This window comes from Myotis nattereri, assembly GCF_964212035.1.
Source record: "Myotis nattereri genome assembly, chromosome: 16".
NCBI classification, from domain to species: domain Eukaryota; kingdom Metazoa; phylum Chordata; class Mammalia; order Chiroptera; family Vespertilionidae; genus Myotis; species Myotis nattereri.
In genome coordinates, this window is record NC_138091.1 from 55,587,568 (window position 1) to 55,612,866 (window position 25,299).

The window sequence follows — 25,299 nt, forward strand, 5'->3', positions numbered from 1 at the left end:
CTCCCCAAAGCTTCCCGCTTGCACTACAGGGGCTTGGATCTGGGTGAATGGTTAACAAAGAGCAGAGCAGTGGGATTCAGGACCCCGGGGAGACACAGAGGGGACAGACACCGTTGGTCCCCAGACGGACCCTCTCCCAGTCGCAGCCCGGCCGCAGGGGGCACACGAGGTCCCGGCAGGCCCACATGACCCTTCTCTGCCCTGGTCTGTGTTTGGGGGTGTCCGGAGCCCGGGCCCCCGGGGCGGAGAGGCCGGCTGCGGGGTGGCTCCTGTCGGCGTCTCAGCGCCGTCTCACATGCTGACTGCAGGTCCAACAGCGACATGGCCCACATCCTGGTGCAGAGCCACACGCACCGCCCGGGGGAGGTCTGCGGCGCCGTCCCGTTCAGCTGGCGGATCCGCGACTACGTGGAGGAGCTGTGGGTGCAGGCGCAGTACATCTCGGAGCCCGCAGGTGCCCGGGGCTGGTGGGGCAGCAGGCGAGCCCGCTCCGTCCTCACATGACTTCCCGGCGAGGGCCAGGGCTCGGGAGGGTCAGCGGCCACGCGAGCACAGGGCCTGCATCGGGCCGGCTGTCTGGGTGCCTCCTGCGCCCCCGGCGCCAGGCTGTGCTGTCACACACCGAGTGGTCGGCCGTCAGCGTTCCAGGAAAACCAGGATTCTCTTTTTTGTTTGTTTGTTTAATATATTTTATTGATTTTTTTACAGAGAGGAAGGGGGAGGAATAGAGAGTTAGAAACATCGATGAGAAAGAAACATCGATCAGCTGCCTCCTACACACCCCCCATTGGGAATGTGCCCGCAACCAAGGTACATGCCCTTGACCAGAATCGAACCTGGGACCTTTCAGTCTGCAGGTCAACGTTCTATCTACTGAGCCAAACCAGTCAGGGCAGGATTCTCCTCTTAATGACCTGATCTTCTCTTTCCTTTTTCTTTTTAAATATATGTTTTTATTGATTTCAGAGAGGAAGGGAGAGGGAGGGAGAGATAGAAACATCCATGAAGAGAATCATGGAAAGCTGCCTCCTGCAAGCCCCACGCTAGGGATTGAGCCCACAACCCGGGCATGTGCCCTGTCCGGGAATCCTTCCGTGGCCTCCTGATTCATAGGTCTATGCTCAACCACCAGCCACACCAGCCAGGCTAAAATAATCTTTTCAAAGTTGACGTAAAAGTACTGCCTTTAAGAAATACAGATCAAGCCCTAGCTGGTTTGGCTCAGTGGGTAGAGTGTTGGCCTGCAGACCAAAGGGTCCCAGGTTCGATTCCGGTCAAGGGCACGTACCTGAGTTGCAGGCTCCTCCCCGGCCCAGGCCCTGGTCGGGGCTCCTGCAGGAGGCAACCAATCGATGTTTCTCTCTGTCTTTCTCTCTCTCTTCCACCCTCCCTAAAATCAACGGAAAAATATCTTCAGGTGAGGATTAAGAATAAACAAATAAATAAGCAAATAAGAAATACAGATTGAGCCCTGGCTGGTTGCTCAGTGATTAGAGCACAGTCCATGGAATGAAGGGTCTCGGGTTCAATTCCTGGTCAAGGGCACGTACCTCAGCTGCAGGCCGATCCCTGGCCCCTGTTGGGCCTGTGGGAGGCAACCAATGGATGTGACTCTCTCACATGGATGTTTCTCTGTCTCTCTACCTATCTCTCCATCCCTTCCCCTCGCTTTAAAAATATCCTCAGATGAGGATTAACAAAAACAAAACAAACAAAATGCAAGCTGAGACACTTGAAGATGAGGTTACTTTCTGAGTAAGCACCTGCCACTCTTGCTGAGCAAACGGGAAGCAGGAAGGAGAAGGTCTCTGTTTTGGGGACACGCCCCTCCCACTGCTGTGCCGGGAGCAGGCCACCTTGATTTCAGAGAGAGGAAGGGAGAGGGAGGGAGAGAGAAACATCAATGGTGAGAGAGCCCAGCCGGCGTGGCTCAGGGGCTGAGCATCCACCTATGACCCAGGAGGTCACAGTTTCATTCCCGGTCAGGGCACAGGCCCGGGTTGTGGGCTCTGTCCCCAGTGGGGGGCGTGCAGGAGGCAGCTGGTCCATGATTCTCGCTCATCATTAGTGTTTCGCTCTCTCTCCCCCTCTCCCTTCCTCTCTGAAATCAGTAAAAATATATTTGTTAAAAAATTAAGAGATTGTCATGGATTGGTGGGCCCACCCCAGAGGCCATGCCCCAAGCAGAGGGAAGGGGAGCGTGGCCTGGCCCTCACCCCGCCTCCCCTCACCCCGCTGCTCTGGGCCCCCCCGCAGGACCGGGGCCGGCGGCGAAGCTGGAGGAGATCTTCCCGCAGACCCCGCTGGGCTGCTTCCTGGCCCGGCTGCGTGCGGAGGAGCGGCAGGAGCTGCTGCGGTCCTACCTGAGGGACTTCCTGCTCCTCACCATGCGGGTGTCCACGTGGCCAGAACTGGAGGTGAGTGCGGGCACTGGGCCACACCCGGCTGCGGACACGGGGCTGTGGTCTAGGGCCCCGGGGGTGCCACACAGCCAACCCCCGCCCCTCAGCCCCTGGAACTGCTGCTTCTCAATGCTTAGTGTCTCTCAAAGAAGGTAAGTAAACATGTAACAGCCATTACGGGGTAATAATAACAACAGGAATGTCCGTGGAAAGATGGGACTTCTTTTAAACCTCAGTGCATCGAAAAGGAAAGGGATGTATTTGAGGAACACATATGACCAATATGATTAATTAATAAAGTATTCTTAGGAATCAATAGGAAATCCTCTTACATTTAAAAATGAAAGTTATGCCTGGCTAGTGTTGCTCAGTGGTTGAGCGTTGACCCATGAACCAGGAGGTCAGGATTCAGTTCCCGGTCAGGGCACAGGCCCAGGTTGCAGGCTTGATCAAGTGTGGAGCGTGCAGGAGGCAGCCAATCAATGATTCTCTCTCATCATTGATGTTTCTCTCTCCTTTCCTCTCTGAAATCAATAAAAATATATTTAAATAAAATAAAGTGTGTCCATGTGTGTCTCTGTGTAACTGTATGTGTGTGTCCTGTGTGTGTGTAACTGTGTGTGTCCTGTGTGTGTGTGACTGTGTGTGACTGTGTGTAACTGTGTCCTGTGTGTGTGTGACTGTGTGTGTAACTGTGTGTGCCCTGAGTGTGTAACTGTGTGTGTCCTGTGTAACTGTGTGTGTGACTGTGTGTGTGACTGTATGTGTCCTGTGTGTGTAACTGTGTGTGTGTCCTGTGTGTGTAACTGTGTGTGTGTAACTGTGTGTGTGTAACTGTGTGTGTAACTGTGTGTGTGTCCTGTGTGTGTAACTGTGTGTGTGTAACTGTGTGTGCCCTGTGTGTGTAACTGTGTGTGTAACTGTGTGTGCCCTGTGTGTGTAACTGTGTGTGACTGTGTGTGTGTGATGCAGAGGCACACCTGAAGGCCTGTCTCCCCAGCTCCTGCAGACGGCCCTGTGGTCCTGCGTCCAGCAGCTGAGGGCCGGCAGCCCCGAGGAGCCCTCCCTCCCGTGGGTGCACCGCGCCTACCAGCACTTCAGGGTCCGGCTCCAGAATTTCTCCAGGATCCTGACCGTCCACCCCCCAGTTCTAGACAGCCTGGCCACAGCCGCCCGGAGCCAGAACCTGGCCGGGCCCGAGATGGTAGGGCCCCTAAGGGGGCAGAGAGCGCTCGGCCTGAGGGGGAGGGAGAGCAGGGCTCCAAAAGCTCCAGCGAGGCTCCTGTGGGCAGGGCGGGGCGGGACGCGTGCGTGCGGCCTCTCAGATGTGAAGACACATCCAGCACGTGCCCACGGCGTCCGGGACAGCGAGGACGCCGGCCCCCGGGCCTCGGAGCGTGGGACCTAGAGCCGGGTGGGACCTAGAGCCGGGTGGGACCTAGAGCCGCGAAGGGGCTGGACAGCGGCTGAGGCCCCGCTTGCCCCGCAGACCTTGGACGCCTGGGCTGCCATGGCCTGCACCGAGCTGCTGACCAGGGACCTCCTGAAGCCCAGCCCCCAGGCGTGGCTGCGGGCGGTGAAGAGCCTGGCGGTGCCCCTGGAGCTGCTCTGCTCTGAGGGCTACGTGCAGGGCCCGGCGGGCAGGGCCGGTGGCCTCATCCACGAGGTCAGGTGAGCGGGTTCGGTGGAAGGAGGAGCAGGGACCCGGCGTGTGGGGACCCCCTTCCTCCGCCACGCCGGGCTGCACGCTGCGTGGGAGACCCCAGGGAGGAGAGAATACCACAGGGAAGAGAGGCGGGCAGGACCGCTGTGGCCACAGGCACCTGGAAAGGACCCCACGCAGGACGACAGGGTGGGGGGCACAGTCCTGTGCTGGGCTTATGGGCGTGGGCACAGCGGGACTCACCAGACACAGGCTGGCCCAGCATGTGCCACGCGACATACATCCCCACGGGGCCCAGGGGGAGACCAACACAGTGGAGGTCGGCCCACAGCACAGGGTGCGCTCTGGCCCGCCTCCGCCTGCCCCCGTCCCCTCCCCACGCACCCCCTCCCCTGGTCTCCCTCCCTCCTGCCTTGTCCCCCACATCCCCACCCTCCCCCAGTCTCCCTCCGCCCACACCCAGTCCGTGGCCATCCCCACTCAGTGCCCCTCCTGGCGTCGGGCTCCTTGGGCAGCGCTGAGCACCCCCTCCTGACAGGGGCCCGTGGATGCGCATCTTCTCCGTGGCGCTCTTCGTGGAGCACGTGCTCCTGGGGGTGGAGGACCACTCGCCCGAGCTGCGCGCGCTGGTGACCGGCTGCGTCTTCGCTCTGGACAAGGTGAGCGCTCGGCGCTGCGGGCGGGCAGGGTCCCGTGTCCAGCGGGAGTGACCGCGGCATGGCCTCCGCTTGTCTGCAGGGCGCTGTGTGCCTGTCAGCGCCGTAAGGCCGTCTAAAGTGCAAAGGGCAGCCACCTCCCCACACAGGCCAGCGGGCTTGGCGTGGTCACTGCTGGGTCCTGGGCCCTGTCCTCAGTGCGGTCCGAGCGGATCCCGGCATGGAAGCCACCACGCCGAGAAAGGGGAGGCGGGGCTCCGCCCGGGCCCCCAGGGCCGCACACCAGCCCCCCCTCCACTTGCCAAAAATCGGGAACATTCTAGAAGCCAAGAGCAGAGAACAGGGACGGGGGCAGCTGTCATGGAGCCGGGCAGCGCCTGGAGGAGGGAGGAGGGCGTGCATGTGGAGGGGCACGATGTTTCCACCCGAAGGTCACAGGCCTTTCTGCACCGCGGGGTCCCGCCCTCCCCGGCACTGCAGCTGGACCCGTGACACGGTCTCTAAAGCGACCTCCCACGCCGGTGTCCTCGGGCCGGCCGGTAGATGCACAGCGGTCCTTACACTATCATTTAAAGGTTGAAATCTCTCGTGGTGGGAGGAGGGGTTAGACCTTAAAAACAGGAAGAGGAGCCCGGCCCGCGTGGCTCAGGGGCTGAGCGTCCACCTATGAACCGGGAGGTCACGGTTCGATTCCCGTTCAGGGCACAGGCCCGAGTTGTGGGCTCCATCCCCAGTGTGGGGCGTGCAGGAGGCAGCTGGTTAGTGATTCTCTCTCATCATGGATGTTTCTTTCTCTCCCTTCCTCTCTGATATTATAGATAGATAGATAGGTCGATGATTGATTGATAGATAGATAAATAGATAGATGCTCTGGCCAGTTTTTCCCAGTGGTTGGAGCATGGCCCATGGACCAGAGGGTCTGGAGTTTGATTCTAGTCAAGGGCACATACCTCAGTTAGGGGTTCAATCCTCGACCCTGGTCAGGCCGTGTGTGAGAGGCAGCCAATCCATGTGTCTCCCTCACATCAATGTTTCTCTCCCTCCCCCCTCCTCCCTCCCCTCCACTCTGTCTGAAAAATCAATGGAAAAAGCCTGGGGTGAGAATTAAAAAGCATGCGTCCCTCTCCCAAAAGCAGCACCAACACCAGGAGCATTCGGGATAGCGACGAGTGCGCGCGCGCACACACACACACGCACACACACACGCACACACACACGCGCACACACACACACACACACTCACACACACGCGCGCACACACACTCGGGGCCTCCGCAGGGTGGGCATCGGCGCCTGGCCTGGCTGACCCGCCCTCCTCCAGTGTCTGCAGGGGAACTCGGACATCAAGACCCTCCGCCCGTTCTCGGCGGTGATGGCCACGCTCTGTGAGTGTAAGGACCGGGCCAGCAGGATGTTCAGCCGGTGAGCTCCCCGGCGGCCCCGAGGGAGGGAAGTCGGACCCTCTGGGTTCCTAGCGTCCCCCCGCCGGCACCTCCGAGCCAGCGCTCACCGCCGCCCTGGGTCCCAGGTTCGGAATCCAGCCGTGCCACGTCTGCCTGGGCGACCCGCGCAGCCCCGTCTGCCTGCCCTGCGACCACGTGTTCTGCCTGGACTGCGTCCGGCAGTGGCTCACCGCTGGGCAGATGGCCTGCCCCCTGTGCCTGACGGAGCTGCCCGACGGCTTCTCCCCCACGGTTTCCCAGGAGACGAGGTAAAACACTTGCCCGGCCCTGGCCAGTGTGGCTCAGTGGATAGAGTGTCGGCCTGCAGACCACAGGGTCCCGGGTTGGATTCTGGTCAAGGGCATGGACCTCGGTGGCAGGCTCTTCCCTGGCCCGGGCCCTGGTCAGGGCCCACGCAGGAGGCAACCCATCGACGTGTATCTCTCCCATGAATGTTTCTGTCTGTCTCTCCCTCTCTCTCCCACGTTCCCTAAAAATCAATGGAAAACATTCTCGGGTGAGAATGAACAACAGGAAAACACCCTTTTCTCTCAAGAAAGCCTTTCCTCCTCTGTTGCTGATACTGCACCCGAACCAGCAGTCCACTCGCCTCAGGCACGGGGTGGGGGCTGCCGGGGAGATGGGCCCTTCTAGTGCCTGGTGTCTCGGAATCACCGTCTCCCCAACACACACGCTGAAGAGGGGGGGTCGGTGACGTCAGGAGAAAACCCAGGAAGTCAGGTCGCAGGCAGCGTCCAGAGAGGCCGCGATGCGGGGGTTCATCCCGTCCGGCGCCCGGCCTGAGGGGAGCCTGCCAGGTGGCTGCGGGCAGGCGTTGGAAGTCCGGGGGTTGGCGGGGCCTCGCCCACTCGCCCCAAGGGAGGGCTTAGAGGGAGGGCTTGGCGTCCTGCCCCCCACCCGGGGGTGCACGCCTGGGACTCTGGGGCACAGTAGGGCAGTGATGGCGAACCTATGACACACGTGTCAGAGGTGACACGCGAACTTATTTTTTTGGTTCATTTTTCTTTGTTAAATGGTATTTAGATATATACAATAAATATCAAAAATATAACTTTGTTTTACTGTGGTTGCAAATATCAAAAAATTTCTATATGTGACACGGCACCAGAGTTAAGTTAGGGTTTTTCAAAATGCTGACACGCCGAGCTCAAAAGGTTCGCCATCACTGCAGTAGGATGTTAGTTGTGTGGCCGGCTGGTCCGGACGCTCTGTCCCCGGGAAGAGCCGAGAGCACCTTTCCGGGCCGGCTCCAGTCGGTGTGAGGGGACACTCGCGTCTCCGTATTAATAAACAGCATGCCGCCCGCATCCCTCACGAGGTGCGAGGAGGGAACCTGGCCGTCCTCCAGCCTCTGACCGAGGTCTCCCGTCCCCAAGGGGCGCCATCGAGCAGCACGCCCGTTTCCGCCGCCTGTGCACCAGCTTCTTCGTGGACCTGGTGTCCACCCTGTGCTTCAAGGACAACTGCCCGCCGAGCAAGGACGTGGTCCAGGCGCTGCTGGCCCTGCTCTTCGTGGAAAAGAGGCTGCTCCGAGACGCGCCCCAGAGTATGCGCTTCCTGTCCGCAGGCGGGGATGTGTGGGGGTGTGGGGGAAAGGGAGGTTCTGCCAAGGGCCGTTTGTATATTTATTTTATTTTCATTCATTTTTTTAAAATATTTTTTATTGATTTCAGAGAGGAAGGGAGAGAGAAACATCAATGATGAGAAACAATCATTGATCAACTGCCTCCTGCACGCCCCCTACTGGGGATGGAGCCCGCAACCCGGGCCTGTGCCCTGATGGGAATTGAACCTGGGACCCGTCAGTCCACAGGCCAGCGCTGAAGCACTGAGCCCTACGGCCCAGGGCCCGTTTGGATATTTATAGCGTCATTCGTGGGCCACACACAGCGATCCATTAGCCCCGCCTGTGAGCCAGGCCACGGTTCCAGTCCCGGCAGCTGATCCATGATTCTCCCTCATCACTGATGTTTCTCTCTCTCCCCCTCTGAAATCAATGAAAACATATTTAAAAATTATCCACTTAAACAGGAACCTACTGTATTTGGTCAAACATTGAATTAACTCGCCCCTAGTGCCGTGGCAGGGCCAGACCGAGGGAGGCTGTACAGCCCGTTGCCGGGCGTCCCCACCTGCGTGCCTCACAGCCCTCCTCCCGCCCGTCTCTCTGGCTCAGCGCACCGTGAACACACCAAGTCCCTGTCCCCGTTTGACGACGTCGTGGACAAGACGCCCGTCATCCGCTCGGTGGTCCTGAAGCTGCTCCTGAAGTACAGGTCAGTGCAGCGGCCAGCAGCCCGCGCGTCTCCTCCCCTTCCTCCTCCTCTTCTTCTCCCCTCCTCCCCCTCCATCCCCTCCTCCTCCCCTCCTCCTCCCCCTCTTTCTCTCCTCCCCCTCCCTCTTCCCCCTCCTCCTCCCCTCCTCCTCCCCTCTCCTCCCACCGTGGCTCTCGCCCTGTGCCCAGTGTCCCCGAGGACCAGTCCCTATTGGCGAGGCTCCTGCGCTGACAGAGCCTGTCCTCTCTGCGTCAGGCGTGTATTGTCCGTTCTCACGCACGACGCATGGCAGAGCGGCCAGCACAGCCACAAGGCCTTGCTGGGGACCAGAAAGGTGGGGCGGGGAGGGAGGCCGGGCAACCCGACCCAGGGGGTGTCCTGAGTCAGGGGCCTGCGTCTGCTCCCGGCCCAGGTGTGTGGTGTTTAGGGAGACAACTGGGGACCCCCCCCCCCGCTGTCTCTCTAGCTTTGTTTCAGCTCCTACAAGCCTGGGACTCTATCAATTACAGAGGCCTGCAGGGTGCCAGAGTGCTCGGTTTTTGTTTTCATTAATTTCATACACACACACACACACACACACGCATCTACATGTATATACATATATATTGATTGACTAATTTCAGAGAGGGAAGGAGAGGGCGAGAGAGAGGAAAACATCAATGATGAGAGAGAACCATAGACCCGCTGCCTCCTGCACGCCCCGCCCCCCCCACCCCCACCCGGGGATGGAGCCCGGAACCCGGCATGTGCCCTGACTGGGAACGGAACTGTGACCCCCTGGTTCACAGGAGGAGGCTCAACCCCTGAGCCGCGCCGGCCAGGCTGTCTGCACTGTGTGTGTGGGAGACAGAGAGAGAGAGAGAGGGAGAGGGAGAGAGAGAGAGGGGGGGGGGGGGGGAGAGAGAGAGAGAGAGAGAGAGAGAGAGGGAGACAGAGAGAGAGGGAGAGAGAGAGGGGGGGGGAGAGAGAGAAGTAGGAAGGTGACCGGGACCCCCCTCGCTGTCCCTCTTTGAATTGGGGGCCTGCGGTGAGCGGGCGCTCTCTCCGCAGCTTCCCTGAGGTGAAGGACTACATCCAGGACTACCTGTCGCTGCTGGAGCGGAAGCCGTTCCTGGCCCAGGACAGGACGGAGCTGTACGTGCTGTTCAGCAGCTGCCTGGAGGTGAGCTGCGGCCGCGCCTCATGCTGGGACCCCAGCTGCCGAAAACCTCCGAATACCGTTTCCCGTCGGTGACATGAGCAAACGGGTTCCGAGCCCTGGCCGGTGTGCTCAATGGTTGGAGTCCGGGCACCCAAGGGTCATGGTTCGATTCTGGTCAAGGGCATGGGCCTGGGTTGCAGCTTTGATCGCCAGCCCTGGTCGGGGCGTGTACAGGAGGCAACCCATCGATGTCTCTCTCACATCGATGTTTCTCTCCCCCTCCCTGTGCCCCTCCTCCCCCCCTTTCACCCTCTGGAAATCGACGGGAAACACCCTCGAGTGACCGTTACAGTGTAGGAAACGACAAGAACACTGCCTTTCCCGTCCGCCCTAGGATTCGATCCACGAGAGGAACAGCGCGCTCCCCGCCCGGGACGAGGCCACGTGCCTCCGGGAGGAGGGCCAGTTCCTCGGGGCGTGTCTGCTCAGGGGGCGCCGCGGGGACCCCGCCCCGGAGGCCTCCGTGGAGTGCCTGCAGGAGACGGCCCAGATCCGCCTCTGCCTGGACCGGGCCTGCGAGGTCCTCTCCGAGCTGCAGGGAGGCTCAGGCAAGTCCCCCGTCCTTGCTCCCGCGGCTCAGAAACCCCAGGACTAGGCAGCCGGGGCCCAGGCCCTCGGGGGTCTGCCCGGGCTGAGGACGGGCCGCGATGCCCTCAGCCCGGCGCCGACCGCGCTCTCCGTGACCCGCAGAGCCGGCCGAGGAGCGGCGGCAGTTCCTGCGGCAGGTGGAGCGCTTCTGCACGCAGAGCGGGAACGACTGGCACCGCGTGTACCTGGTGCGCAGGCTCGCCAGCCGCCGGGGCATGGAGTTTGTGCAGAGCCTCCTGCGGCCCGGCCACCCTGCCCAGTGGGTGTTCCCCCCGGAGGTCCTGGTGCAGCAGGTGAGGAGCGGGTGGCGCCACACCTGCGGGCACCTGTCCCTCCCGCCCGCCCCCCACCCTCAGGGAAAGGCCTGCGTCTGCCGGGCCAGGGTCTCTGTGCCCCAGGGACCCCCTCCGCCGGCCGTGACCTTCAGCAGCCGAAGGAGAGAAAGGACATGCGCACGCGAGCGGCTCGCCACCCTCCCGCCAAGCTGCGTTAGGCACATGGACGTTTCTCTCTCCCCCCCTCCCTCCTCTCACTCTCTGAAAATCAGCGGGGAGATGTCCTCAGGTGGGGGTATGGACGGAGCGCCCGGGGAGAGCGGAGAAGGCTCCGTGGCACTGCCTCCAGGGCAGCGACGTTCCTGTGCTCGTGGGGCGAGGCCTCTCTGCCCTTGGTCAGAGCCAGAAGCCACGTGGGCCTCGGGGCCTCCCCGTGGTCCAGTCCCCGTGGGTAGAAACGGACACGCTCTCGCTGTCCCTGGTTAAGTGGCACTAGCACCCTGGCTGTTCCTACTGTCACCTGGAGCCCGGGCTGACGGGACGTCCCCTCTCTGGTGCTGCTGTGAGTGGGGCAGGCAGCGCTGCAGGGTGGGCGTCGCTTCCTCCCCCCACACCCCCCTCCGTGCACCCAGGCCCCCCGCACCCCCTGCCTCTGTGCACCCAGCCCTGCAGTGCCTGCCTGGCGCCAACCCGGAACCCCAGGTCTGAGCCCCTGAGCCTGCAATGATGACCTGCTTTCGTACCTACACACATGGTTCTCTGCTAAACCTCCCCCCGCCCCCTCTGCCCTCACCATGGCAAACCCTGTGCTCCGGGGGTTGCAGGAGGACCTTCCGGGCCAGATGGACCGCTACCTGGTGCACGGGCTGGAGTACAAGGCCGTCCGCGACGCAGTGGGCAAGGCCGTCCTGGAGTGCAAGCCCCCGGCCATCGCGGCCGCCCTGGAGGTGGGATGCGCACGCCCTGTCCTGGGTTACGTGGGACGAGGCAGGGGAGGGTGTGTGTTGGATGGGGGTGGGGGGACGGGGGGATGGCGTCTGCGAGGAGTCAGGCCTGCGGGTGCTGACTATGGGCGGCCGTGGCCCTCCCTGCTTATGGTAAGAGCCATGCCGGGTGTTTGGAATCTCGTCTTTGTATATATTTTTTTTTATTTTAATATGTTTATTGATTTCAGGGAGGAAGGGAGAGGGAGAGAGAGATAGAAACATTAAGGAGAGAGAATCATTGATGGGCTGCCTCCTGCACACCCCACACTGGGGATGGAACCCACAACCCGGGCCTGTGCCCTGACCGGGAATCAAACCGTGACCTCCTGGTTCATAGGTTGACACTCAACCACTGAGCCGCGCCGGCCAGGCTGGAATCTGGTCTTTAACGTGCTCTGGGCTTCCTCTGTGGGCCCCGTGCACCCCGGCGTCGTGCAGGGACAGAGGCGGCCCTTCCTAGGCTCAGGGCAAGTTTTGGGGACCATGACGTTGGGAGAAGGGGGATGATGGCGATGGTTCCATCACGAGGCCTCTGGCACATGCGCAGGGAGCTTAGTGGCTGACAGAGCTCGCGGCCTGGGTGCTGTCGCTCTGAGGTGACCTCTCGGGTGCAGGCTGCAGGGTCTTGGGGAGTCTCCCTGCCCCTCATGGGCGGGGGCCCGGGGGTGGGCTGACCGCGCTGCCCAACCTCCCTGCCCTCCTCGCCCCAGGCCTGCAGGGGCTCCCAGACTCACCAGGCCGCGTACCTGCTGCTGGCGCTCTTCCGCGAGGTGGCCGTGCTGTACCGGTCCCGCAGCGCCCACCTGCACCCCAAGCCGGAGGTGAGTGCCAGCCTCGGGGCGGGGCGCCGTCCCAGGGTTCGGAGGGGACCCCTGAACAGAGTCAGCGTCACAGACACAGCCCTGGTCAGGTGGCACAGTGGACAGCAGCCCCCTTCTCCCCCCCCAACGCTGGGACTGAGCCCTGTGTCCCGGGACGGCCGGTAGGTGTCTGCTGTGAACATGGCGCATGTCTGCAGAGCAACCCTGGGGCACACGGCCTGCTCCTCCTCGTGTTTAACGGTGAACCCCGTTCTCCCATCAGCAATGCAACGCCCTGTGCAAGTTCATCGAAGAAAGCCAGACCCTGTCCCCGGACGCGAGAGAGCTCGCCACAGCCCTAGTGACCAACGCTCTGCCGCTGCTGAGGACGGCGGGGCCTGGAGACGGCGGCCTGGCGGGCACGGTGACCGAGCTGGCCGTCCACGCCGCCGTCACCCTCCTCTGCGGGCAGCACGGGATCTTGGAGCCCCTGAGGAACTTGGCCTTCTCCCCGGCCACCATGGCGGTAAGACTGCCCCCGGCCGCGCGGCTGGGTCCACGGGGCTGCCACGCAGACCCCACGCACACTGTCTGTGCAGGGACAGCTGAGCCCACCTGTGTCCTTGGTCCCCGCCGGCCTGCGTCTCGCCCCATCCCTGCGCCCACATGTGGGGAGAATCAGGCCTTGCCCTCTGTTGCCATGGAGAGCTGTTATGTTTCTCTTTTTCTCTTTAACATTTATATATATTTCTAAATATATCTTTATTGATTTCAGAGAGGAACAGAGAGAGAGAGAGAGAAACATCAAAGATGAGAGAGAATCATTGATTGGCTGCCTCCGGCACCCTCCTACTGGGAATCGAGCCCACAGCCTGGGCATGTGCCCTTGACTGGAATCAAACCCAGGACTTTTCAGTCTGCAGGCCGATACTCTATCCACTGAGCAACACCGGCCAGGGCTCTAATATATTTTTATTGCTTTCAGAGAGGAAGGGAGGGGGAGAGAAACATCCATGATGCCCTAGCCCAGCGGTTGCCAACCGGTGGTCCATGAGATCTGAACAGTTGGCGACCGCTGCCCTGGCCGGTGTGGCTCAGTGGATAGAGAGTTGGCCTGTAGACTGAAGGGTCCCGGGTTCGCGTCCAGTCAAGGGCACGTACCTTGGTTGCAGGCTCTCCCTGGCCTGGGCCCTGGTTGGGGCACGTGCAGGAGGGAACCAATCAATATGTTTTTTTCACATCGATGTTTCTCTCTGTCTTTCCCTCTCTCTTCCACTCCTTCTAAAAATCAATGGAAAAATATCCTTGGGTGAGGTTTTAAAAGTAATAATAATAAATAAATAAAACTTTATTTTAAAAAAGAAACATCAATGATGAGAGAGAATCATTGATCGGCTGCCTCCTGTACACCCCCTACTGGGGTTCGAGGCATGTGCCCTGACGAGGAATCAAACCCAGGACCCTTCAGTCCACAGGCCGACGCTCTACCCACTGAGCAAAACCGGCCAGGGCGAGAGCTGTTACATTTCCGCACAGACAGCGCCTGGGGCCCAAGTGAGGGGAAGCCGGGCTCCTGCGCGTCTGAAGCCGGCGCTGCCTCTTCGCGTTTCAGAGGGCGTTCCTCCCGACGATGCCCGAGGACATGCTGGCGCAGGCCCGGGGCTGGCCAGGGCTGCAAGCCGTCCGCTGGTACGGTGAGTGTCCCGCCCTCCGCGCTCGGACCAGCCTCCCGGTGCCACGTGAGCCGCTCGCGGGCTGAGCCGGGGCCCATGGGGTCGGTGCCCCCAGATCTTGTCGCCTGGGAGCAGGGGGCTGGGAGCCGCGCCCGAGGCTCGGCCACAGCGCAGCCCGGCGTCGGGCCCTCAGACAGTACTTTTGGAAAATGAAATGGAGACAGGACAGGAGAGCCCGTGACTTTACATACAGCCTGCAGGGTCCTGAGTAAATAACCCTTTTTATAAGTATTTTCTCTCTTTTACCGCATCCCGCGCGGCTAGAGAGCAGACAGGAGTCCTGAGTAGGGGCAGCTGGGGATTGAGAAAATGAAAGAAAGAGACCGGCACAGAGACAGAGGGAAAAGCTGGGCCGGGGGACAGCCGTCCTCTGACGGAGAGACGGGCCCAGAGCCGGCCCGGCATCATTATTTTATACAGAAAGATTCCAGGAAGTGTCACTAGAGTTTAAGACAAAGGAAATTATGTGAAATCATGGTTAAGGATCCAGCTGTAATTCTTCATTCTTGAGGCTGGGCCTGGATAACTGCGTCCGTTCCTGGCGCCTGGCTGAACTTAATGAACCGCCCCTGGCGCCTGAGCTAAAGGTCAGACTGACAACACACCTGCCTCTGGCAAGGCCTGTTTCCAGGCACGGCTCTGCCAGGCGCCACTGGATTCAGACGACAGTCAGCTCAGGGGCCTTTCCCAGGTGCTCTCGACACCTTTTATGTATTTTTTTAAAATGTATGTTTATTGATTTCAGAGCGGAAGGGAGAGAGAGACAGAAACATCAGTGATGAGAGAGAGTCATGGATCGGCCGCCTCCTGCATGCCCCACACTGGGGATGGAGCCGGCAACCCGGGCTTGTGCCCTGTGCCCTGACCGGGAATCAAACCCTGACCTCCAGGTTCATAGGTCGACGCTCAACCACTGGGCTGAGTGACTGATGCCTTTAAACTAGTTCCCAAGCTGGTAGAAAGCATGCTCAGGGCAGAGAACGGGCTCAGAGAGATCAGCCGCGTGGGAAGCGCCGGCCACCGGCCTCCCGAGCGGCCCTGGCTCGGCGTGGAGTCGCTGTCTCCTGCTCCTGAGAATTCCGCTCCGAGCAGCTTCCCCACGCGGCCCACATGCCCGCCCTCCTGCGGGGGTCAGGCCGGGAGGACGGTTAGCCTCCCTGTGCACCACGCGGGTCAGCGGGGAAACCTCGCTTGCCAACACAGACTCTGCTCTTCTTCCCACAGCCTGTCCCAGAGGCCACCCGTGCGCTGTCGGGGAGGTGAGTCTGGGTGTTGGGACAGGGTTTGGGGGCTCAAAAGGCATGTTCCTTTGGGTCTGGGGACATGGAGGAGCGGGGTGTCTTGGCTTCCCAGGGGAACAGGCGCCTCTGAGGGCTGTCCCAGCCGCTCACAAACATCCGCATGGAGCTCAGGGTGTCCAGCCGGGCTCCAGCTCGGCAACTTGCAGACGTCTTTATGGGGGGCCTGTCCTGGGCAGCATCCCTGGCCCTGGCCAGCTGCCAGGAGCACCCCGTCTCCTCAGTGCAGCACCCAGAGATGCCACGGTCCCTGGGCAACAGCATGGCTGTGGTTAGGAACCACCACCAGCCACCTCCGTGGCCCTCAGCGTGGGCTCAGGGACCCGGGACCGGCAGAGAGGGGGCCGGGAGGAGGAGAGAGAGACTTGTAGCTCTCGGCCCCCGGTGCTGAGTCGCCCTGTCCGCACCGCCCCCTCCCGTGGCACCGCTCCCTGAGCTGACGCCCCCTCTCCGCAGTGCGGCCTGCCCATGCAGCAGAGCGTCTGCGTCGACTGCGGTGAGCCCGTAGGAGGGCAGGACCACAAGCCCAGCCGAGGATTCACGGTTGTCCAGTGCGTAAGGCGTTCCCTTCTCCTGCTCACCCCTCCCCCGGCCGAGGGCTGTTTCTCTCCCACCCAATCAGCTGGCACTGAACGTGAAACATGGGTCAGTGCCCGGCTGGGCGTCAGGCCACGGTCCTGTGGTTGTACCACGTGGACGTGCCAGAGCTGCCATTGGCCACAAACCATCAGAATGTCCTAGAACCACCAATGGGCATTCACAGGAATAATTACTATTATATGTCCCTCAAAAATGCGTACACACTTTGAATAATTTTTTAAATATACTTTTATTGACTTTAGAGAGGAAGGGAGAAGGAGAGAGAGAGAAACATCAGTGATGAGAGAGTCATGGATCGGCTGCCTGCTGCACGCCCTCTAGTGGAGGTCCAGCCCACAACCTGGGCATGTGCCCTGAGCAGGAATGGAACCGTGACCTCCTGGGTCATAGGTCAACGCCCACTTTGAGTAATTGCTCATTCCAATGGGTCAAATCTGAAAGGAAAGAAACACCACCCAGCTTCCGGGTAAAGTGTGTGTACATTTGTGGGGGCACCTGTATTTTGGCCACTGGACATGTCCCTCAGGTCGCACCTGCCCCCTGGGCGTGGCTGGGGCTCCTTCGCCTGACCCTGGTCCCAGTCGTTGATTTGGGAAAAGGAGGCCACTGTGCCCGTGTCCCGGGTCGATGTCAGCTGCCCCAGAAGCTGGCTGTCCTGAGCCTTCTGTCCCCCCGGGATTGCAGCGGGAGAAGCAGGTCCGGCCGGCCATCCTGCCCGTGGCCCGGGGACGGCAGCGAATGCCGCATCCTCCAGCCACTTTTCCCGGAGAAGCTGTGGGTCCCGGCTCAGCCAGGAGGGTGGTTCTAGAAAGAAAAAGGCTCTGGCCCAGCCGATGTGGCTTGATCCCCAGTGGGGGGCGTGCAGGAGGCAGCCGATTAATGATTCTCTCTCATTGCTTTTCTCTCTCTCCCTCTCCTTTCCTCTCTGAAATCAATAAAAATATATTTAAACAAAGAAGAAAAAAAGACTCTTGGGAAGATTGCCAAGGCTCTGAAGGAAAAGTGCTTTTAATGTTATTTTCCCCCCAAATGGGAGCCTGGCCTTTGGGCCCCCGGGACCTGGGTGTGCCCCCATCTGGGAAGAGATGACCTTCGCCCTCACCTGGCCTCTCCTGCTCTTTCCAGAAACGAGGCAGACAGAACGCAGACGGGCCACGTGCTGGGAAGCCCGCCCCCCGGGGACGAGGCCGTGGCCTCTGACCGAGACCTGTCCCCTGCGGCCTTCCTTCTCGCCCGGCTCCTCACTCACCTGGCGATGCTTTGGGGAGCGGCCCTCAGCCCCCAGGTACGCGCAGGGCTGCCCAGCTGTGTCCTGCCACTGAGCGTGGGCGCCGGGCTGTCTCCCAGGGCCCCCCCTCCTGTGGGTTTCAGATTCGTCTTCCCACCGAGGCCCCCAAGTAACACAAAGGTTACCCCCCACTCCCCTCACGCAGCACCGGGCGGGATGGAGGAGTGTCCACCGCCTTTAACAAGTCCAATTTAGTTTTTTATATTTTTTTGGTTTCAGGGAGAGAGAGAGACATCACTGACAAGAGAGAATTCTAGAGTGGCTGCCTCCTGCATGCGCCGCCCCCCCCCCCCAGACCCCCCGCCTTGGGGATCCAGCCTGCAACCCGGTACATGCCCTGACCGGGAATCAAACCCTGACCTCCTGGTTCATAGGTCGATGCTCAACCACTGAGCCACACTGGCCGGGCTGTCAAGTCCGTTTTCAATGCCCGACTTGGTCCACACCTGGGCGTGGAGAGGCTGCCGCACTCAGCGGTCTTCCCGTGTCAGGGCCGTGGCTCGGGCAGAGCAGCCTTCCCTCTGGGTTCCTGAACCACAAAAGCGGAGAGCCGGGCTCCGGGCTCCCAGGAGCCCTGTTTCCCTCCCACGATCCCGAGGCCCCTCTGGGCTCCTCCGCTCTGCCTCTGCCTCTGCTGTGAGAGTCCCCACGCGGCTGGGCCCATCTGACGCACTGTCCCCACCCGCCCAGGCGCTGAGCGGCATCATCAAGCCCGCAGTGCGGGACCCGGGCGCCTTCCTGCAGCAGCACATCCAGCGGGACCTGCAGCAGCTGATGCGGACGCTGGGCAAGAGCGCGGACGACACGGCCCAGGTGGTGCACCTGGTGCTATGCGTGCTGCTCCGGGAGCAGCACCCCCTCTCCGGCCAGGGTGAGGGGCGAGGGCGCCCGTGGGGGTGGGGGTGGGGTTAGGCGTGGGGGTTCCGGGCACAGCCGCAGAGCATGGGGCCCGGGGACAGACGGGTGGCGATGGGTGCGGTGCCCCGGCCGGCAGACAGGACCGTGTGCCTGCCCGTCTGTCCCCTCCAAGCTCCCCGCTGGGTGCGCAGAGGGTGCGGGCGGCTTTGCCGTCTCCACTGTCGGAGGTTGGAGCATCTTCACAGGGAATGTGGGAGCGGGGCAGCAGGAGACATTTTTAAAATATACTTTTATTGATGTCAGAGAGGCAGGGAGAGGGAGGGAGAGATGGAAACATCAGTGATGAGAGAGAATCACGGATCGGCTGCCTCCCGTCGGGGGATCGAGCCTGCAACGTGGGCCTGTGCCCTGACCGGGAATCGACCTGTGACCTCCTGGTTCAGAGGTCGACACTCGGCCCCTGAGCCACACCGGCCGGGCGGCAGGAGCCATTTTTAAATCCTCGGGTTGATTTGGAAGATACCCACTCCCTTTCCCTAAAAAGGGGACGCCGGTTCGGTTGGACGCTGACCAGTGCTCACTGTGGGGGCGGCTGTGTCCAGTGCCCGGGGACCCACACGCGTTTCTCGTAGGGTCTTTCAGCTTCGATGCCGTCTTGTCAACCAAGCAGAAGAGAAACTCCTGGGAGAAGCTCCTGCAGGCCCTCCTGCTGCCTGAACTGGAGGCGAGTGGGGGCAGCAGCCACGGGGGGCGGGGTTCATCCTGGCAGCCGCTGGGGCTCGGCCCATGCGCCTTAGCAAAGGCTCCGGAGCCCTGGGCCACGCTCGGACCAGCTGTGCCGGCCCAGGCCCCCCGCTGCCGTCCTGAGCGCTGCCCCGGGGGGCACGGGAGCAGGCAGAGGAGCGGCTGGAGCCCGGGTTGCTCTCCGTGTCATTTCTCAGCAGATGGTGGGAGAGAGGCCCACACAGACCCACCCGTGCCCCGTAGCCGTAGGTCAGCAGCTGCTCCTCGGTCAGACCAGGGTGCCAGGAGCAGCAGAAAAGAGCGTCAGCGAGCAGCAGGGCGGGAGGGGATGCGGGCCTGAGCCTCATGCCATCGGGGCGCCATGACCTACAGAGTTAGTGTGAAAGCAGCGTGGCTGTTTGGTGACGTGTAAAATGAGCGGTAGGCCCCGGCCGGTGTGGCTCAGTGGATAGAGCATCAGCCCCTGGACTGAAGGGTCCCAGGTTCCATTCCGGTCAAGGGCACGGACCTCGGTGGCAGGCTTGATCCCAGACCCTGGTCCGAGCTCCACAGGAGGCAACCAATCGATGTCTCTCTCACATCGATGTTTCCCTCTCTCTCCCCCTCCCTCCCACTTTCAATGGGAAAACGTACCCTCGGGTGAGGATTCCCAAACAAACAAGTGAAATGAGCAGTCCAGACGCCCTGGTTGTCCAGGGCCTGGCCCCAGGCGCCCCCAGCGCCCGCGGTGGCCCTCACACCCAGCGCCCTGTCGTGTGCCCCCAGCGTCTGGACAAAACCCTCCTGGAGGTGAACGATCGCATCAGCCGGGACGAGCGCATCAGCTCCGACCCGGTGGCCAGGATCGTGCTGGGGGACCCGGCCGCCTTCCTGCGCCGCCTGCCCCGGGCCAGCGCGCTGCACTGCTCCCGGGTGTGGAGCTGCCGCGCCCGCGTCACCGTGGAGCACCTGCGGCACCTGGTGGAGCAGAAGAACGGCCGGGAGAGCCTGCCTGTGCTCTGGAGGTTCCTGCAGAAGGTGCGCCCGGCGGGAGCCCGCCCCGGCCCCCCCCCCTGGCCTGGCCCCCTGCCCCAGCCCCCCGCCCCAGCCCCCCCCGGCCAGGCCCCCCGCCCCGGCCCCCCGCCCCGGCCCGGCCACCCCCCTTGCCCCGGCCCCCCGCCCCGGCCCCCCCACTCCGCCCCGGCCCCCCGCCCCAACCCCCTGCCCCGGCCCCCCGCCCCGGCCCCCCACTGCCCCGGCCCCCCGCCCCGGCCCCCCCACTCCGCCCCGGCCCCCCCCTGCCCCGGCCCCCCCCCCGCCCCGGCCCCCCGCCCCGGCCCCCCCCCACCCCGGCCCCACCCCGCCCCGGCCCCCACTCCCCGCTCCAGCCCCCCGCCCTGGCCCGGCCACCCCCCCTGCCCCGGCCCCCCGCCCCGGCCCCCCCACTCCGCCCCGGCCCCCCGCCCCAGCCCCCCGCCCCGGCCCCCCCCGCCCCGGCCCCCGGCCCGGCCCCTTGCCCTGGCCCCTCGCCCTGCCCCCCCCCCCGCCCCGGCCCCCCCGCCCCGGCCCCCTCGCCCCAGCCCCTCGCCCCGGCCTGCCCAGAGCAGCTTGCTCTTCCCTGAGCGGCCGTGGGCACCTACTCCCAGGAGGTTCCCCCCCACTGTCTGCAGCTGGGGAGGGGGGCTGTGAAACAATTGTCTCTCATATCGAGGGGCTTATTTTCTCCCCCTCCCTCCCCCCCTGCCTTCCCCGCTCTCTAAAAACCAATGGAGCCCTGCCGGCGGGCTCGGGTTGAATGTCAATCTATGAACCAGGAGGTCACGGGTTCAATTCCCGGCCAGGGCACATGGTGGGTTTTGAGTTCGATCCCCAGTGTGGGGCGTGCAGGAGGCAGCCCATCAGTGGTTCTCTCTCATCATTAATGTTTCTTTCTCTCCCTATTCCTTTCTGAAATTAATAAAAACATTTAAGAATTAAAAGCAAAAATAAAAATCAACGGAACAATGTCCTCCGGTGAGATTAACAACAACCAAAGCCACGTTGGCCGGAGGGAAATACCAACAGGGCCCTGAGCCAGCCCCCACCGAGCCGCCCTGTGGCCCCGCCCCCCCGCCCCCCGTGGCACTTTCTTGGCCGGTGAGAGATGGACGGATGGCCTTCCCTCCCCAGGAGGCAGAGCTGAGACTCGTGAAGTTCTTGCCTGAGATCCTGGCCCTGCAGAGAGATCTGGTGAAATGGTTCCAGAATGTTCCAGAAGCTGAGTTCCAGTCCATCCGCGGCTTCATTGACAGCCACGGCTCAGGTAGGACTCGGCCGTCACAGGAGGTCAGGACGCCTGTTTGGTGGCTCAAGGGTCACTCCAGCTGGGGGCAGGGGAGGGCAGGCCCTCGGGGCCGCCACGCGAGGATGGGGCTGCCGTGAACCCAGACACGGTGGAGGCTTGGTGGCCGCCTCGCTCGGCTCCCAGCACTCGGCCAGGGCGCTCCCATGGCGCTGAGGCTGCGTTGGGCTGGGGGGGCGGGGGGCGGGGCGGCCTGGTGAGTCTGACCTACATGGCGTGTTCGGCAGGAGGCCTGAAGCAGCTGCTCCGCAGCCGGGTCACGCTGTTCCTGTCCACGTGGAACAAGCTGCGGAGGTCGCTGGAGACCCAGGGTGAGTGCGCGCCTTCCACGTGGCAGGCACAGGAGGCCCCGTCCCCCCATCCTTGCGGCCCTGCCTCCAGTCCCCTCACCGCACAGCACTGTGCCGCCTGCGCCTGTGGGTGGAGGGGTCTGGGACAGTGGAAGTACACGGCCGTGAAGATCCGCCCTCAGGCTGGCTGGCATGGCTTCATGGTTGAGCATCTACCTATGAACCAGGAGGTCATGGTTTGATCCCTGGTCAGGGCACATGCCCAGGTTGTGGGCTTGATCCCCAGTAGGGGGCGTGCAGGAAGCAGCAGATCCATGACTCCCTCTCAGCATTGATGTTTCTTTCTCCCCCTCTTCCTTCCTCTCTGAAATCAATAAAAAATATAATAGCCCTACCTGGTGTAGTTCAGTGGATAGAGCATCAGCCTGTGGACTGAAGGGTCCCAGGTTTGATTCCTGTCAAGGGCACATGCCTGGGTTGTGGGCTCAATCCCTAGTAGGGGGTGTGCAGGAGGCAGCCCATCAACGATTCTCTCTCATCATTGATGTTTCTCTCTCCCCCTCTCCCTTCCTCTCTGAAGTCAATAAAAATATATTTTAAAAAGTAAAATCTCTCTATATAAAAGCCTAAATGACCGAACCACTGGCCACTATGATGCACACTGACCACCAGGGGGCAGACACTCAGTGCAGGAGCTGTTCCCTGGTCGTCAGGTGCTCCCACAGTGGGAGCGTCGCTCAGCTGCCCAGTGGGCGCCAGATGCAGGGCTCACAGCTGGTGAGGCCGCTGCCGCCGTGCCAGCCTCTCCCGATCAGGAGTGACGGCGCAAGCCCGTGGCAGGCGGCGGTGGCTGCCAGTTTCGGCTCGATCCCCGCAGGCCATGCTGAGGGCCGGGCCCCGGGCCTCTAGTAAAAAGAATATAACCCACGCTGGCTCCTCCTGGGTCCATCCAGGTGGGAACCAGGGTGCTGGGGGCCCTGTGGCCGGCGGCGCCTGGAGAACGGGAGGGGCCCTGAGAGCCCGGGGGCAGCTCTGCCGCTGGGCGTCTGTGCTGCTGCCCGCGGGGCGGCCGGATGCCTGCGGGAAGCGGCCGGGGCGGCTGCCGGAGAACAGCCCTGTCCTTCAGGCGAGATCAAGCTGCCTGCGGGCTACTGCCGCGCCGACCTGGACCTGGACGCCGAGTTCGAGGTCATCCTGCCGCGGCGCCAGGGCCTGGGCCTCTGCGCCACGGCCCTGGTCAGCTACCTCATCGGCCTGCACAACGACATGGTCTACGCGGCGCAGAAGCTCTCGGAGGAGGAGCACAGGTGAGCGCGGGCCGCCCTCTCGGCCCCGGGAGGCAGCTCGGCCCTCGGGCAGGCCCGCAGGCCTGTGCCGCGTCCTCCGCTCGGCCGGGAGCCGGAGTCCTGGCGGGTGCTGACCGCCCGAGGCCGTGCCCTCCGCAGCTACTCCGTGGACGCCTCTGAGGTGACCGACCTGCACGTCATCAGCTACGAGGTGGAGCGGGACCTGATGCCGCTGATCCTCGCCAACTGCCAGTACCAAGTGGTGCAGGGCGGCGAGAGCCTGCAGGAGCTGGACCTGGAGCGGATCCAGCGCCAGGTCACCGGCCGCTTCCTCCAGGGCAAACCCCGGCTCAGCCTCAGGGGCCTCCCCACGCTGGTGTACCGGCGCGACTGGAACTACGAGCACCTCTTCGCTGCCGTCCGGAGCAGGGTGCCCCAGGTGAGCCCGGCCCGGCCGCCGTCCGGAGCAGGGTGCCCCAGGTGAGCCCGGCCTGGCCCAGCCTCCGGCTCCGGGGGCTCCCTTCGCACGGGCCGCCCACCTCTCCTCCCTGTGGGCAGGCGGGCCGGGCCGTGGTCCGGTTGTCACAACCACGTGTGCCCGTGCGGCAGGCCAGGGAACTGTGTGTGGCCTGTGTGTACTGAGTATGTATGCATGTGTGTGCAGGTGAGGAGTGTGTGTGCATGTGTATGCATGTGTTGAGTATGTGTGTGGCATGTGTGTGTTGAGTGTGCACGTGGCATTGTGTGTTGAGTATGTGTGTGGCATGTGCGTGTTGACTGCATGTGTGTGGGCGTGGTGAGTATAGGCGCGTGTGTTGTGTGTGTGTGTCTGTGTGCACTTCCTCACACGTGGCTCTGAGGGTCCGGTGAGTCCCCACCTGTGTCTGGGAACAGCTGACCCTGAGGAGCTCCGGTCATAGCGCTCCTCCCGGCCTGCGACCTTGGTGTCAGCTGTCTCACCCCTCCCACCCCCGCTGCTTCGATTTCCAGAGCCCCCTCCCCCACGCGGCCGCCAGCACCCTGGGCGGGCAGCTGCAGTCCTACAGCGATGCCTGCGAAGCTCTGTCCCTCGTGGAAGTCACGCTGGGGTTTCTGAGCACAGCGGGCGAGGACCCGGACATGGACCTGAACGTGTACCTGCAGGACAAGCTGCGCATGGGCAACCAGACCGAGCAGGTGGTCAAGGTGGGTGTGAGCAGAGGAGCGGGTGGGAGAAAGGGTGTGAGCGGGGGAGCGGGTGTGAGCAGGGGAGCAGGTGGGAGAGGGGGTGTGAGCAGAGGAGCGGGTGGGAGAGGGGGTGTGAGCACAGGGAGAGGGTGGGAGAGGGGGTGTGAGCAGAGGAGCAGGTGGGAGAGGGGGTGTGAGCAGAGGAGCAGGTGGGAGAGGGGGTGTGAGCAGAGGAGTGGGTGGGAGAGGGGGTGTGAGCAGAGGAGCGGGTGGGAGAGGGGGTGTGAGCGGGGGAGCGGGTGGGAGAGGGGGTGTGAGCGGGGGAGCAGGTGGGAGAGGGGGTGTGAGCGGGGGAGCAGGTGGGAGAGGGGGTGTGAGCTGGGGAGCCGGTGTGAGCAGGGGAGCAGGTGGGAGAGGGGGTGAGCGAAGAGGCGGACTGGGCGTGGAGCTGGTGGAGTGCCGAGGGAGCCGGATGCGCTCAGGCAGGATCTCAGCACCGCGTCCTGAGCCCCCTCCTCCCCAGGCCCTGCACCTGCACCCGTGTCGGCTCCGCCACGTCATCGCGCTCTGGCAGCTCCTCTCTGCTCACAAGTCTGAGCAGCTGCTGCGCCTGCGGAAAGTAAGTCCCGTCTCCTGGCCAAGAGGCTCCCTCCCCGGGCCTCCCTCCCTCCTCCTGGGCCTCCCTCCCTCCTCCTGGGCCTCCCTCCCTCCTCCCCGGGCCTCTCTCCCTCCTCCCCTCCCTCCCTCCTCCTAGGCCTCCCTCCCTCCTCCCCTCCCTCCCTCCTCCCCTCCCTCCCTCCTCCCCTCCCTCCCTCCTCCTGGGCCTCCCTCCCTCCTCTCCTCCCTCCCTCCCCCCAGCCTCCCTCCCTCCTCCCCTTCCTCCCTCCTCCCCAGGCCTCCCTCCCTCCTCCCTCCTTCCCAGGCCTCTCCTGTGCTTCCTTCCCCGCAGGAGCCCTTCAGGGAGATCGGCACCAAGTACCGCGTGGCGCTCAGCCCGGGAGGCACCAAGCTCCTGCGTGCATTCCTGAAGCAGAGCTGCCTGGACGTCTTCCTCCTAGAGCTCCACGAAATGATCCTCTTGAAACTGAAGCCCCCCCACACCGACTTCAACCCCGACTGGAGGTAGGGCTGGCGCCTGCGGGCGCCCTGGAGGCGCGTGGCTCCTGCAGCCTCGGCGGGTGCGGCCTCCCCTGCTTCCCTGCGCGCCCCAGACTCTGGAGTCAGTCTCCAGGGCAGGGGGGGCGTCCGCCCCGGGCAGAGAAGGCCCTGCCCGGCGTTAGGAGTGAGTTAATGAAATGCGGTGACGTGGGAATTCTGCATGGCCCGCGATGATGGTCACGCCCCCGTGGCCCCCGCGGGGGGCGGGGGTGCTCCCACCTGCTCTGCTGGGTCTCAGCACCGCGAG

The 25,299-nt window shown here is 62.8% G+C and overlaps 1 protein-coding gene across 1 annotated transcript in view; it reads left to right on the forward strand.

Moving 5' to 3' along the window:
• RNF213 (ring finger protein 213) overlaps positions 1-25,299 on the forward strand; it is a 75,231-nt gene that overhangs the window by 46,673 nt on the left and 3,259 nt on the right. The window contains exons 37-66 of the mRNA XM_081108996.1: positions 309-454; positions 2,257-2,417; positions 3,403-3,606; positions 3,892-4,073; positions 4,604-4,724; positions 6,043-6,143; positions 6,250-6,432; positions 7,561-7,730; positions 8,361-8,460; positions 9,511-9,622; positions 9,996-10,209; positions 10,352-10,542; positions 11,349-11,471; positions 12,221-12,331; positions 12,594-12,836; positions 13,923-14,004; positions 15,268-15,302; positions 15,798-15,896; positions 16,626-16,681; positions 17,067-17,226; positions 17,920-18,100; positions 18,720-18,811; positions 19,597-19,848; positions 20,980-21,112; positions 21,379-21,462; positions 22,568-22,748; positions 22,887-23,166; positions 23,718-23,912; positions 24,418-24,513; positions 24,844-25,016. Of these exons, the coding sequence (XP_080965122.1) occupies positions 309-454; positions 2,257-2,417; positions 3,403-3,606; positions 3,892-4,073; positions 4,604-4,724; positions 6,043-6,143; positions 6,250-6,432; positions 7,561-7,730; positions 8,361-8,460; positions 9,511-9,622; positions 9,996-10,209; positions 10,352-10,542; positions 11,349-11,471; positions 12,221-12,331; positions 12,594-12,836; positions 13,923-14,004; positions 15,268-15,302; positions 15,798-15,896; positions 16,626-16,681; positions 17,067-17,226; positions 17,920-18,100; positions 18,720-18,811; positions 19,597-19,848; positions 20,980-21,112; positions 21,379-21,462; positions 22,568-22,748; positions 22,887-23,166; positions 23,718-23,912; positions 24,418-24,513; positions 24,844-25,016 (4,461 nt within the window). The remainder of the gene's footprint in view (positions 1-308; positions 455-2,256; positions 2,418-3,402; positions 3,607-3,891; positions 4,074-4,603; positions 4,725-6,042; positions 6,144-6,249; positions 6,433-7,560; positions 7,731-8,360; positions 8,461-9,510; positions 9,623-9,995; positions 10,210-10,351; positions 10,543-11,348; positions 11,472-12,220; positions 12,332-12,593; positions 12,837-13,922; positions 14,005-15,267; positions 15,303-15,797; positions 15,897-16,625; positions 16,682-17,066; positions 17,227-17,919; positions 18,101-18,719; positions 18,812-19,596; positions 19,849-20,979; positions 21,113-21,378; positions 21,463-22,567; positions 22,749-22,886; positions 23,167-23,717; positions 23,913-24,417; positions 24,514-24,843; positions 25,017-25,299) is intronic.